This window comes from Ixodes scapularis, unplaced genomic scaffold (assembly GCF_016920785.2).
Source record: "Ixodes scapularis isolate PalLabHiFi unplaced genomic scaffold, ASM1692078v2 PGA_scaffold5__190_contigs__length_132052651, whole genome shotgun sequence".
In the NCBI taxonomy this organism is placed as follows: domain Eukaryota; kingdom Metazoa; phylum Arthropoda; class Arachnida; order Ixodida; family Ixodidae; genus Ixodes; species Ixodes scapularis.
Window position 1 is genome coordinate 114,915,529 of NW_024609880.1, and position 13,376 is coordinate 114,928,904.

The following is a 13,376-nucleotide window of genomic DNA, read 5'->3' on the forward strand; positions in this document are numbered from 1 at the left end:
AAAAATATAAAGTTGGGGAAAATTAAGTGTAGAATTATTTTTGCGTAATTAAAATTTTTAATATTGTGTTTAAGGGCATGGTTGCAACTAGAAAATTGCTCAGCATCATCGAAAACACTAAACCAAGAAAGTGCAGAACGATACAAGGCACGCGGGATATTTTACGGCTTTCTGGAAAACCGCACTACTTCGACGGGTTTTTAAGTTTCAGTTTGCAATCGGAGCGCTTCTCGGCCCCGGCGGCACTGCGCCCCGTGGAGAAATAGTGCAACCTGCCTCTGCTGCGTTACGTGAAGACAGCGCAGCGGTGGTCTGTTGCATTATTCCTCCAAGGGTGCCGTCGGTGCCGAGAAGTTATCGAATTGCAAACCGAAACTTAAAAACCCGTCGAAATTGTGCGGTTTTTCAGAACGCCATAAAATGCTGCGCGTGCGTTCTATAGTACTGCAATTTATTGGTTTAGTCTTTTTTGATGATGCTAAGCAATTTTCTAATTTAAACCATGCCCTTAAACACAACGTTAAAGGTAATTACACAAAAATAATTGACAACTTAATTTTTCCCAACTTTAATACTTTTCTAAATGGGTCCCTGGCAGAAAACCAAAACAACACAAACCTTTTTTTTTTTTTTTATGCAACGCGTTGTTTTTGCAATATTGATTTTGCCCACTTTTGTGGAGCACCCTGTGCACAAATATTGAAGGTGTGGCTATATTTCCAACAGCATTCAATTTATTGCAAACAGTATTTAAGTCACCATAAAAAACAGAAATAACAACAAAAACACAAGGGTGTGCAAGGTTTCGCAAGAATGAGCAGCGGAAATGGGCAACAAAAAAAAAAAGCAGCAAGATATATAAGGTTTCTTAGCAAAAACGTGCCACAGCTAGGATTTTTGAAAGGTTGGGAGAGGATTATTAAATATTGAGTACGCCTACTTAATATTAAATATTAAATACGCCTACTCAGCTATAAAAGTGGTTCGAAAGGGATCCCGGAAAAGCTTCAAATGATAGTTGCAGCAGTTCCAATGGGTCTCCTGTACGCAACTTTGTTCGCTTGCATCGCCACTACTTGTGCCTGGCAGGCACAAATGATCATAAAAAACCCTGAAAACCACCCAAAACTTAACGATCCTCAATATGGAGTTCTCCAAAACGCCTGGAAGGTACGTGGTCAACGAGATATATAGGAACCGGAGATAACACCTATTTTTCAAATGACTTTTAATCTGGATGTAAATTCACAGCGCTCAAAATATAGCGATTGCCAACCATTGCAGGTTGTGGCGTTTTTACTTTTAACAATCGTGAGTTTGTGCTATGTATATATTTCAGTGATTGTTGGCAAGTTTTTATTCAACATGCTTGAAACCATTTAATGAAACCCTTCATGAGAGGGAATTTCTGGTGAAGCCCTTTTCAGTTATGTCGTCCCTGGTGAGGCTGCTAGGAGTCTCAAAAATTCTTCAAAAATAAAAAAAAACCAATTCTCTGAGTTTAGTGTTTAAAAAAAAAAAAATATATATATATATATATATATATATATATATATATATATATATATATATATATATATATATATATATATATATTCAAGCAGTTTTTTTCTGCCCTAAATCTTTGGGAGAAAGGTTTGGGGTGCTTGTGTAAGGAGCTACATTGCGTATTTCAGGTTTGCGGGAAGGTTTCTCTCGTTACTGCTTGCCAACTTACTACACCCTACAAGGAATTGTTCTCTGCCGGGTGTCTCCATCCCCTTCTTTGTGTACCGTCCCCAGAGTTGATACCATATATTGTTTTCTGTTCTCTACGTATGTGATGTGATATTGCAATATCCTTTTAAGGAGGTTATGACAATAGCTCGAGCGGTTAATATGGCAGTTTTTTCAGCGCACAACATTGGGCACTGCATATTTTTCACCAATATATATATATATATATGTATATATATATATATATGTATATATATATATAAATATATATATATATATATATATATATATATATATATATATATATATATATATATATATATATATATATTGGTGAAAAATATACAGTGCCTGATGTTGTGCGCAGTGTCCAAATAAATAAATAAATATATATATATATATATATATATATATATATATATATATATATATATTTATTTATTAATTTGAAAGACATCTAAATTCCGCAGACACTCTAAAAAAAGTTTGTGCGTCAACTTTCACGCACAACACTCGGAGAGCCAATCACCGCAACTTGCGGAGGCAGCTCAGCGAATGACATTGATGAAACATATGTTTAGACCAAAAAACGCGTTCTGAGTTGTGACATTAAGCAATGCGAAACGTCACGCTTCCATTGCTTAATGTTACAACTCAGACTGCGTTTTTGGTCTAAACATATGTTTCGGCATTGTGATTCGCTGAGCTGCATCCGTGAGTTGTGGTGATTGGCTCTCCGAGCGTTGGTGCGGGAAAGCAGACGCACGGGCGTTTTTTTTTTAGAGTGCAATTGAGATGCTCATTATCACAAAAAATGCGTAATATAATTGTAGACCGCCCAGATGTGCGTATAACAGTCAAACATGTAGCAAGGAGTTTCATTCATTCATTCGTTTATTATTCCTTGAGGTCCCGTTAGAGCATTATACAAGGGGGTCAATAACACACTAATAATCATAGTTTAAAATAAGTTAACGCTCACAGAGAGGAAGTCAGCAATACAGATGAATCGAAGAACGACAAAATACAAGTAGTTGTCAACATTACACAATATTATTAATATTTTAACGGTATGTACTCTGAACAGTAGAAAGGAAGAAGAAAATTAGCAGATAGACATGTTTGAAAGTTCAAGGTAATTGATCAGTTCTTCGGCAAATCTATCACACACACAGGCAAAGTATTAGAAACAAAATTTGGTAGAATGTATTTAAAACTACGGTTTGATAAAAAAAAAACAAGCTCCTACGTTCCTTGCTAGAAATATTAACTAATGATCTAAATTAATAAAATATAATTTAATTTCGCAAATATGGAGTAAGTGTATATAGAGTTTCCACTTCTTTGAAGAAGTAGCCTATGGTGCAGTCACACCTTTGAAGTGGTCGAGCCAAAACAATATCAGACATCCTCTCATACCAAGTGTACACATTTAGTCTCGGCCTCAGCAACTTCTTCTTCATGAGCAGGCACGTCGCTATACATGGCGTTACTACTGGACACTAAACACTCAAGTTCAAAGGAGTAGCCGGCGCTGTTATAGCAACAGCCAATGTCTCCGTTTTATTTATTTTTATCAGTCATTACAGAAAGAAAGAAAGGCGCAGGGAAACGAAGAACGCAACGATAGATGAACTAGATTCCAATATCAAAAATTGGGTTTCAGGGGTATTTCTGCGAGCTCTACACCCTCTTGAGCATGCAGGTTGCTATCAAAATTAAAAAAAGTTTATATATATTAAAAAAATAAGGTGTTCCGGGAGTCATTTCTTTTTTAAGAGAACTTGAAGTTTAATAAAATAATTCTTTTATATTGTGGTTCCAATACGGTGGTTGTGCAGTGCGTTATTACACAAGCAATACTACAGACATAAATGTCTGTAGTATTGCTTACTTTGGGCATACATCGTTTGCGCATACGATTGGTCTTTTTCTCATCAAATTATATCCCACGGCACGCATCAGCTTAAAGACAAGCACCATCGCCGCTTTTCTTGACACAAAAACATTTATATATAACATTTGAGTTGATTTAGCTAGCCTTACATGGTGCAGCGAAATACAAAATGCTGTAGGGCAGGTTTAGGGAGCACGTGAATATATTGATGTGTAATTGCGGAATAATGTTTCCGCATGCATTTATAAACAATGAAAGCTGAAACACGATTCTCAGGCGATATGTAGTACTCTGATAACAAGAAATGTATATTTTTTTATATCTTCAGGCTATTAATAAATCAGAAGATGATCCATTCGTCCTAATGTTTCGTTCAAAAAATCACGAACCAAATACCACTTGTGTCGTAGTAACAGCAACTCTTCACAATGAGACATTAAAAATTGTCAATTTTACGAGGACATATTTTAACAAGACTGATGAACAAAAGTAAGTATTGGCAATGAGCATATGTTTGATAAGGGTATAAATGTTAAAAAAGTTTCACTGAAACATCTGATCTTCAGTCGAACAGGATTCTGGCGCAAAAATGTTTGTTTCTGGAAGGCGATGAATGATGACAGAGTAAATAAACAGTCCAATTAATGACAGCTGTTTGGTTGAGAAAAAACCGATTGCATTCTTAAATGTAACTTGACATTCACTGCATTATAGGGACAACAATTATACTATATAAAATAATTAGCCAATTCTCACGTGTCGTGGTCATGATATATTCTTCCATTATAGAAAAAAAAGCGAGATATGCCATCTATTAGTCGCTCACGCGTCTTTGACTGGTGAGTTTGTTGATATTAAAATAAAATGCATGTTTCTTAGAAAACGATATTCATTAATTTTGACCGGAGGACACTATCGCGGAAGATATAATTTTGAGGACGGATTGGTTAGGAATGCGGCTGTATTTCAGTGTGTTCCGAGAGTTTTGCCACTACATTTAAGATATAAAGAAACATAATGTTCATACAAAAATACTATAAAAGCATAATCCTGATTTTTTTCCTATAGGATTGTGCACATACTCCAGGGGAAGCAAATATAAAATCCGCTATTTCTTGGCACAATGTGTTACAGTTGTCAAAAGTTATTTGCATCAAAACGTACTTGACGGAACGGACCATGACTACGGTGTTGAACGGATTCTCCCACTGATGATGAATGCCTTGTACATTTGGTACATTGAAATGTCCTTAACAATACTTTAATTTTGCCCATAAGGAATATTAAGTAGGGATTCCTATCGCCATTATTTTTGTTGTAGGTGAAAGAATAGCGGAACAGAGAGAGTGAATTTATATGTACCGTTAAAATAAGAAAAAACAAAAATATGATAAGAACGGGGGAAGAGGGGGGATTCCTCGGCAGAAATATAATTATTGTTTAAAGAAACTGTATTTGCAATTCGTCTGAGGCTTGTTCCGTTCCGATTTCCATTCGAAATTTAGTTCGTTTTTTTTTAAATGTTTTTAGCCTGCTTAGAAGCATGACGTACCAACGTCGTTACGTTAAAGCCTGTGATACGTGCCTGAGTTTATCTCGATTGGTCGATTGCTGGGCAAGCTACAGCTGCACAGGCGGCCTCCCGGTGTAGCGTCTCTATCAATCGAAATATAGAGGCATTCAGTGACGTTGCAGGAAGACATTAAGCAAACGCAGTAAGGACGCAAAGAGCAGTAGTTTTGTAGACGTGTTTGGCGCACCATAATATATATATATATATATATTTTCGAATTTGTAACTAAACAACATATTGTTTTTGCAACAATTATTTATGTCGAGAATCAAAATATAATATTTTTTTTCACGTTTCAGCCACACTTTAAGGTACCAAGTGAGAGCCTTAAGTCAATTCAACTACAAGACAGAAAATGTTATACGTGCAGGCTTGGGCGGTATGTACCCCTGGAATTTAGGATTCAAGCTTATTTTACCAGCAGTAATGCGTTCATTCTAATATTTCTACGCAATTATAAAACAACGCCCCCGACAGATTTCTAATGAATGAACAGGAATGTACTCAGGGGGTTGTCCATCTGTGTGGGGATGGGAAACAGTGCATTCTAAATCAGATACCTTGGCAAAGGTCTCTAAAACACTTTTCCTGGTTTGCGCCTAATTTGACCGAAATATCAGCAATGACCCATTCAGAGTTATCAAGGAGCGCACTAAAACGAACTATTTACTCTGAAAATATATAAGAGTTTCGCATTCAGATAATTGTTTCCTGCGCTTATTGTACGGAATTTTAAACCTGGTAAGGATAAAAGCCCTGAAACACTCGAAACAAAATAAAATAGGCAGAATTAAAAGAGTGATAACAAAATGATTTTTACAAGCCAGTGGTGTGGAACAAGGACACGATCAGTCAAAGTTAATCTTGCCATCTCAAAAAGAAAATATTCCAGAAAGCTAGGAGACACCCACAAAGTACCCGAGGCAGAGGGCGGGCTTCGAATTAAAACAGATGAATGACATCAGAGCATACGAAGTTAGTTTAATGGTTTCTTGGAGTGCTTCCGTTACCCGTACTCTTGATGGTAGCACCTACTTTTTGGTAGGAGAGCTGCAAGCAGTGGTGTAGTTCTAGCTATGGTGATCGTGATATATTAGAGGCTAGACATCATATTAAATATTTACGAAAAGAAAACAAAAACAGCATCTTACCTATACTCGCAGGCAATGGTCGAAATAAAAAAAAAAGTCAAGGCTTCCACTTTAATACAACACAGATTTCAAGCCAAAGATCCTGTATGCTGAAGGATTTTACAAGCATATTAAATAAGAGAAATTATTTTGGAGACATATATATGAGCAAAGTGTAAGGTTGGAGAAGACCACTCGAACCTATGTACTCGCGTAAAAAAAGAAAATGTTGCAAATTTACCATATTAGATAATTGTGTTTAAGGAGCGTTGTATTATACAGTGATATAAATCCGATACAACAGGTGTGTCAGTGGCTAGACAGCATAAGCCATATTGCATCGATTCGTTCATGGCAGTGCCATAATGCTAACCAGACGACATTATCGTCTACGCAGTTCCTCTTCCATTTCAATTGGGAAGAGCTTGGGGATAACTTGTAAACGTAATGAAAAAAGAAACGTTTGGCAAAAGATATTGTATCGGCATTCCACACCTAAGGTCTTCCGGCCATTGCAAAGGTAGGAAGAAAATAGCATTCTGCGAGCTTCAGTTTTTATTTTTGATGTGTGACATATTTCTCATATTCTCTAGAGAAAACACTTCGTTTATTCAGAGAAACAACATATTGATTGTTAATTTAGAAAAATCGCCATTCACTGTACCAGGATTTGTTGCGAAAATTAAATTCGTTTTTTTTTTCTGACCGGCATAAACCAACTTTGCATTGCAGAGAGCTTAAACTGTCAGAATATGGCTCTAGTGGTTGGGATAGGATGCAAAAGTTTTGAATCACGACTTTGCTTACCACCAACAATAAAAAAAAAATTCTCAGTAAGCCGACGTCCGACTAAGCCCAATTCCGTCAAAAGAAGAAATAAAATTGTGGGTGGCTGTGGTATTTTATTTCTGTAAAGAAAGTTGTCAAAAAATGCAATATTGTTTTTTTTTTCATGCAAGATTGTTTTACTAATATAAATACCACAAGTACCCAAAATACTATTTTTTGCTTTGACAAAATTAGGTTTAGATGGACGTGGGCTTATAGTTGAATTTTGACCTTCCCTTTTATCTCTTGATTCAGCTAATGTCATATTTAGAACATTCCCACCATAACCCCGCTGCTTGCTTGATATTCTGACGGAGTTTCAGATTTCTTTAAGGCGCAGTTTTTTATAAGGCCCAAAAAAACGGGTTTCATTTCTTGATGGATCCTGGTATGTCGTTCTTTACGTTTGTTTGGAAGCCACATTTATCTGAACATACACGTTAGTATTTTTCTTAAGCTTCGAATATAACCATTATTTTTTCCTAACCAAACTAGATTATTCAACATGTCAAAACTATTTTTGCATACAAAAGCGATACAGACATACTTTGTTTGTGCCCTGTAACTAGGCACTCCGAGTGATAAGCCAACCCCTCTGGGAAGCAACATGTATATCGAATATGGTGATTATTCATGCAACTCCTCAAGCAAGCCGTTGTCGGATAGGTGTAAGTTCTGTTTTCATTCACTACCACTACTGTGAATAATTCTGCATTCTGAAAGTGTATAGCGGTCCGCTGTAATGTTGTCTTCGCACGCAGTGAAGGCCGTAAACGATGCTAAAGGTGAAGCTGTATCCGCGGAACCAGTCGAAGGAGTAAATTACCTTGACTTCTACGTGGTGTTCAACCAGCCACAGTGCAATATCCTAAAATCTCCCCTTCTGAGAGGAGGTAAGCCGGTTAATTCAATAGTTAATGCGAAAGTATTTACACATTTAGTAAAATAAAAATAAAATAAACATAGGCCACATCCAGTAATGGGAAATAATACAAGCCATTATGTATAAAACTGTGACCGGTATTTGAGAACACACACCTATGTGATGCAAAAACTATTTTACTTCCTATAAAAGCCAATATATCTGGAAAAACTATAATACACCATTTCGTCGTTTACCCTGAGACTGATTTTTTTTAGAAGAGCAGAAGTAACAAAAAAACAGACCCATGCTCTTAAAGCTGAAGTGAAAGAACCAGCATTAGCAGTAATGATAGTTTCAATGGGCTTAGGAAGCGTCTGCAAGACTTGACAAAGTGTTCTTGATTGATGTGGGCCATAACATTCACAATGATAGCCTTCATTGACTCTTTCGTATCACGAGTCTGCTTTGTTGACCTCCTTTTCAAGAGCTCCGAAGGTATAATAGTTCAGCAGGCTTGTGTCCGGGGAGTCTGGGGGCCTCATGGAAGCTGTGATGTGGTCCTACGATGTTTCAGCCAGCCACTCTTGTGACACAAAAGTTTTGTCTGCAGGAGCAGTCTTGCTGGAAGAAGTACGGCAGTTAATGCGCGACATCATCAATTCAAAACTTTACAAGCGTGTCTAAATAAGCGGGTTGCATGTGCTGAATGAGATTGGCGTGAAATGCACGAGAACAGTTAGAAGCGCTCTCAATTTAACACTAAAGCAGGCAAAACACTTTTATTTGTTGCATGACAGCCGACAGAGATACCCCAAAGCAGCGCCTCCTGTGATGCCTTCTGTTTAACAAGGAAATTAAATCTCCACTCCTATACGATACTTTACATGATATAATGCTGCCATGTACTACTTCCTGAAAAATCGCGTCTGATTTCAACGCCGAGGTACATTACGCATGTGCAAGACATAGGTGGCAGTTGAACCCCTGTCCGGAAATTTGACGCCGGATTATGCCACCATAATCGTGTGTTAAATCGAACCTCTACATTACAATCAGACAGATATAGGGTAGTAGAGGTACTTCCAATTCCGTCGAAAGTGCCGCTTGGAGTATACGATGGTGACTAACTACGATTAAGGCTCATGGTCTCTATATACATTCTTATGAACGACGGTGCAATCTATAACAAAACAAGCAAATTTGTACTGGAATATAATATCAATTTAACTTCTTAAAGAACTCAAATATTGTAAGTTCTCTTTGAGGTATAGGCTCTTAATCACGCTTCATTCACAATGAACTTTAAACTCAAGTGCCCTGTCATCTTTATGCTCAGTTTCTTGTTTAACATGACTGCAAGACGAAGCTAGGTGCTGTTTATTGATATATATTTTTTGGTGTTGTGGCATTACATCGATCTGCTTCTATAAACGATTACCGGAGCAGCCAAATAACGCATTAGAGGCCGGGAATATATCGGACGGCCTACGAGCTGAGGCCTCCAGTGATAGGGAAGGCTGAACTGAATATTTATATAGAGGAAATAAACATACTTGTTTCGCCTTATTCGCAATGGTCGCCTCAAAAGTGATAGACGTTAATACTTAAGTTCTGAACCTGCAGGGTCTTCTTTTGGGTTTACGTGCAAAATAACTATAACTATATATATCTACATGAAACAAAAGTAGTGTTTAGAACGGGTCAATCTGGAAAAATGGCAGGGTTAAACATCTGGCAGCCAAGAATATCCGCATAACTGCTTTAGTGAGAATAATAGTTATCAAGCTCGAACAATGTTCACAATATTAAAACAACAATGAGCTTAAATCATTAAATGTGCTTTCTATGATAACTTGTTTCTACCTATTTCTCATTTGTAGCTTTTTTAAATAATATACACAACTGCAAAACTATGACGTTACAAGATGAACACAAGTTAAGAAGAGCGTGGCGCGTGGCCCCATTGCTGCCGTGTTTATGAAGGCTTAAAATAAATTAATGTGGGTCATTGTTTTTTGTTACGGCGTGGGGGACAATCTGGATATATTTACTTGGTTTTTCTCTTCAATGTTTTTACTGGTTATGGGTTTTCATGTTTTATATCTCATGATCAAGTAGTTTTTGTCTTCTGTCAGATATTCTTTTTGCCTGGTCATGTTGGATGGTCTGGCCGTGAAGGGAAGGGGGCGGGGGGGGGGGGCTGTCTCTTTGTCAAGCATGTTGATGCCTTGTGTGGCAGCCCCCCAGACAACTGTATCCCTCGACGGTTGTCTTAATAAACTTTGACTTTGATTTATATGGGTGAACCAGAAAACACTGACTGTATCTACAGTATTATATTGTCACGAATGAGGTGACCGGACCATGGTTAATGAATCGAAATAAACGTCTAATCGCGCGAACTTGTGCCCGAAATAAACGAAATACCAAAAGAGGTAAACGAAGATAAGTACAAAGCGTCGCGGGCGTCCGAGTCGGCCGAAACGCAGAGTGGAGCGCTGACGAAAAACTGCATCGTCGTCGGGAGTGTCTGAATAATTCGGCAACACCGCGCCGGCTACTTACCTGCTAAACTTTGTATCTCGAATTTCCGATTTGAGCTTACTCTCACCTAAAGTGAGAGTAAGCTCAAATCCTCTAGATGTACGGAGAAGCGTTCTTTCTCGGCCATGAGCGTGGCGATATGAGGCTATATACTTTATGATACAGTGATGTCTCGTTAATATGGACACCTCCGTTTTCGTAAAACATCGTCCATAATGGGAGTTGTCCATAATAAGGCGACAAAAATGCATGCATTTTCCCAGTTTTTCGCCGAAAGTGGTGTCTATATAATGAGGCATTCATATTAAAGGGGTCTATTTTAAAGAGACATAACTGTAGAAGTATGGCAGAGGTGGTTTCAACTCTGCAATAGCAGAGAGTAATAAAATCTCATCCAACAAAATAAAAATCATCGTAAGATCACTCTACTACCTATTCAAAGAGAATTTGTTTTCACACGTTTGCAAACTGGAATAATGTCGCGGATAGAAAAGGATCTACAATTCTAAATCTGAAAATAAAAGTTTAATCGGCAAACTTGTACCAGAAAAAAAAAAAAAAAAAGACGAGTGTCGGGAAAAAAGAAGAGTGCATCGGCAAGGCAATGGCTGCTCTCCTCATCCCCCGGTATCTTGAACATTCAAAATGTTCGAGCGTCAGACATTTGAGACAAGAGTAAACGCGAATGTTCAAGAAGTATGGAATAGCGTTCCCTCTTGGCCATGCACACGGCGATATAACAGGTGTTAAACGAAACGCTTGGGAAATCGATTTGCGAACAGCACACGTGTCAGATAGAACATGTTACTGTCACAATTACTTCTACCATAGAGACTATTTAGAAAAATAACATGCAGCTTAATTAAATAAATATTTAATTTTGATTACTTATATATTTTAACAAAATATACGAAGGTATAGTTTTAATTAGAAACATTCTGGGCATCGTCGAATACAGCCATTAGCCCCTTCACAAAAATATAAGGCACGCGCAGCATTTTAATGTAGTACAAAAACACACTCAATTGGTACGCCCTTTAAGGGGCCCATGAAACGATTTCTGGGTTGGGATAAATCATTTTAGATTGGGATTTTACTAATAGCACATCGTTCAGTGGGCCAAAAGAAAAAAGGTAGAAAGACGAAAGCCTGACTTTCAGTGCGAAAATTTGAAAACACAGCGGACTATTTCGTACCTCCTCTCCTTCGTAAGCTCTCTGCCTCTTCACTGTGATACATCCGCGGTCCCAAAAGCGCGTCCTCGGGTCCAAACTGACGTCACACGAAATCGGACCTCACTTATTCCCTTCACCCCTAAGCTGACATCGTGGTGGAAGCTACGCGCTTGCTGGACCAATCAGCCGCCTCCCTTTCGTCACCTGGCCTCGGTGCTCTGCAGTGTGGCTGGCCCAACGAGCAAGCACGTAGCTTTCACAGCACTGTCAGCTTCGGAATGAACGGGTTGGGGAAAGCAACTTTTGTCTGAATTTTGAGCGACGGGCTAATCTTCTAGGGGGAGAATGGCTGTGTCCGGTTGCACGAACGAAAGTCCGAAAAAGACGGGAGTCCTTCCTTTCCGTCTTCTTGGACCGTTTGGTACAATGCGCGACTCGTGAGTTGAGGAGGAAAGCTAAACAGGAAAAAGTTGGAAAAGCGTTTCATGCCACTTTAAAGTTTTGGTGTGCTACTAAAGCGAATCTCTGCGCCAGTTGACCCTTTCCTCGTGGCCAATGAGCTCAATCGATGTTATTTGAACAGCACAGCGTTTTATTTGCCAGTCTGCACCATTCGTGCCGTGCGCCTTGGGCGCACAGAATCGCTGCCGCAGAGATTCATTTTGGTTGGAAACCTCAACTTAAAGCACATTCATACCGGACCCCGTTCTCACTCCGTAGAACGCTGTTGATTTAGTTATTTTCGGCGATGTGTAAAAACTGTAATTGAAATTATGGTTTGAAATTTACTCATTAGTAAGATAATTATTTAAATAACTCGAAGGCGATCTGTACTGAACATTATTGTTTTAAATGTTCCTTCTGGCAGAGACTAATATAATATATATATATTTTTTGTAATGTGAGATGCGTACCTTTCGCAGGAGCAATTACACCAGCATTATTTGACACACGTTGTATAATCTCCTTAATAAAGCCATTATGTTACTTTTGCTCATTATTCTATTGCCCATTAAGGGTTCCGTTAGAACCATTACATTGATGTCAGTGAAATGTTTGCAATGATTGGTAATTTTATTGCTTCTTTTCCAGGATGCGACTTTTGGCTGAGGAAATCAGAGTTACCAGGGGTGCTGGAACGCGCAGAACGTTTTACAAAAAGCATTCCACCAAAAGTAGAGGACAGGCAGGCTGAGGAAAATCCAGAAACTGCAGCAGGAAGAGAAGACATTACGAAAGAAAAAACGCCTAAGTTTGCAGACGCCCTATTTAGAAGCCTTCCCATCTCTTGCCGCTATGCCTTCATATCCGCCTGTGGATATCCAAACGATATGATGTACGACAAGAACATATGCAAAAATACCCAAACAGCTAAGACTTCTTCGAGTCTTTACTAGTGATGCCTATGCGTGTCATAATTGGTGGCGGACCCCAATTTCGTATGCGTACAAAAACTAAGAAAGAAAATAGGCCATTGTCTCCACTGTCTGTTCAGTGCCCGTAGAATGAAATAAAATATTAGTCGAAGAAACTGCCCATCGCGCCAAGTCTTTATAAAATAAGAGTGATGCAAAAAACAACGAATATTCTACCTTGCCATTATTATTACTACAAATACAATCAATCGATCGTGCATGTAGGCGTTGGT

At 38.3% G+C, this 13,376-nt stretch overlaps 1 protein-coding gene across 1 annotated transcript; it reads left to right on the forward strand.

The window, feature by feature from the left end:
- The first annotated feature begins 1,032 nt into the window (after positions 1 to 1,032).
- Positions 1,033 to 13,125, forward strand: LOC115331911. The gene is made up of 6 exons (XM_040214313.1): positions 1,033 to 1,170; positions 3,942 to 4,102; positions 5,486 to 5,565; positions 7,714 to 7,812; positions 7,906 to 8,037; positions 12,821 to 13,125. Exons 1-6 carry the CDS (start codon positions 1,033 to 1,035, stop codon positions 13,123 to 13,125), a joined length of 915 nt encoding a protein of 304 aa, XP_040070247.1.
- The last annotated feature ends 251 nt before the right edge of the window (positions 13,126 to 13,376 follow it).

What these genes read in the sequence shown, in the direction of transcription:
- LOC115331911 (XM_040214313.1), top strand. Translation starts at nt 1,033, where the DNA reads ATGGGTCTCCTGTACGCAACTTTGTTCGCTTGCATCGCCACTACTTGT. An exon ending in TTCTCCAAAACGCCTGGAAG is followed by an intron (nt 1,171 to 3,941) that starts GTACGTGGTCAA and finishes TTATATCTTCAG; the next exon opens with GCTATTAATAAATCAGAAGA. An exon ending in CAAGCCGTTGTCGGATAGGT is followed by an intron (nt 7,813 to 7,905) that starts GTAAGTTCTGTT and finishes CTTCGCACGCAG; the next exon opens with TGAAGGCCGTAAACGATGCT.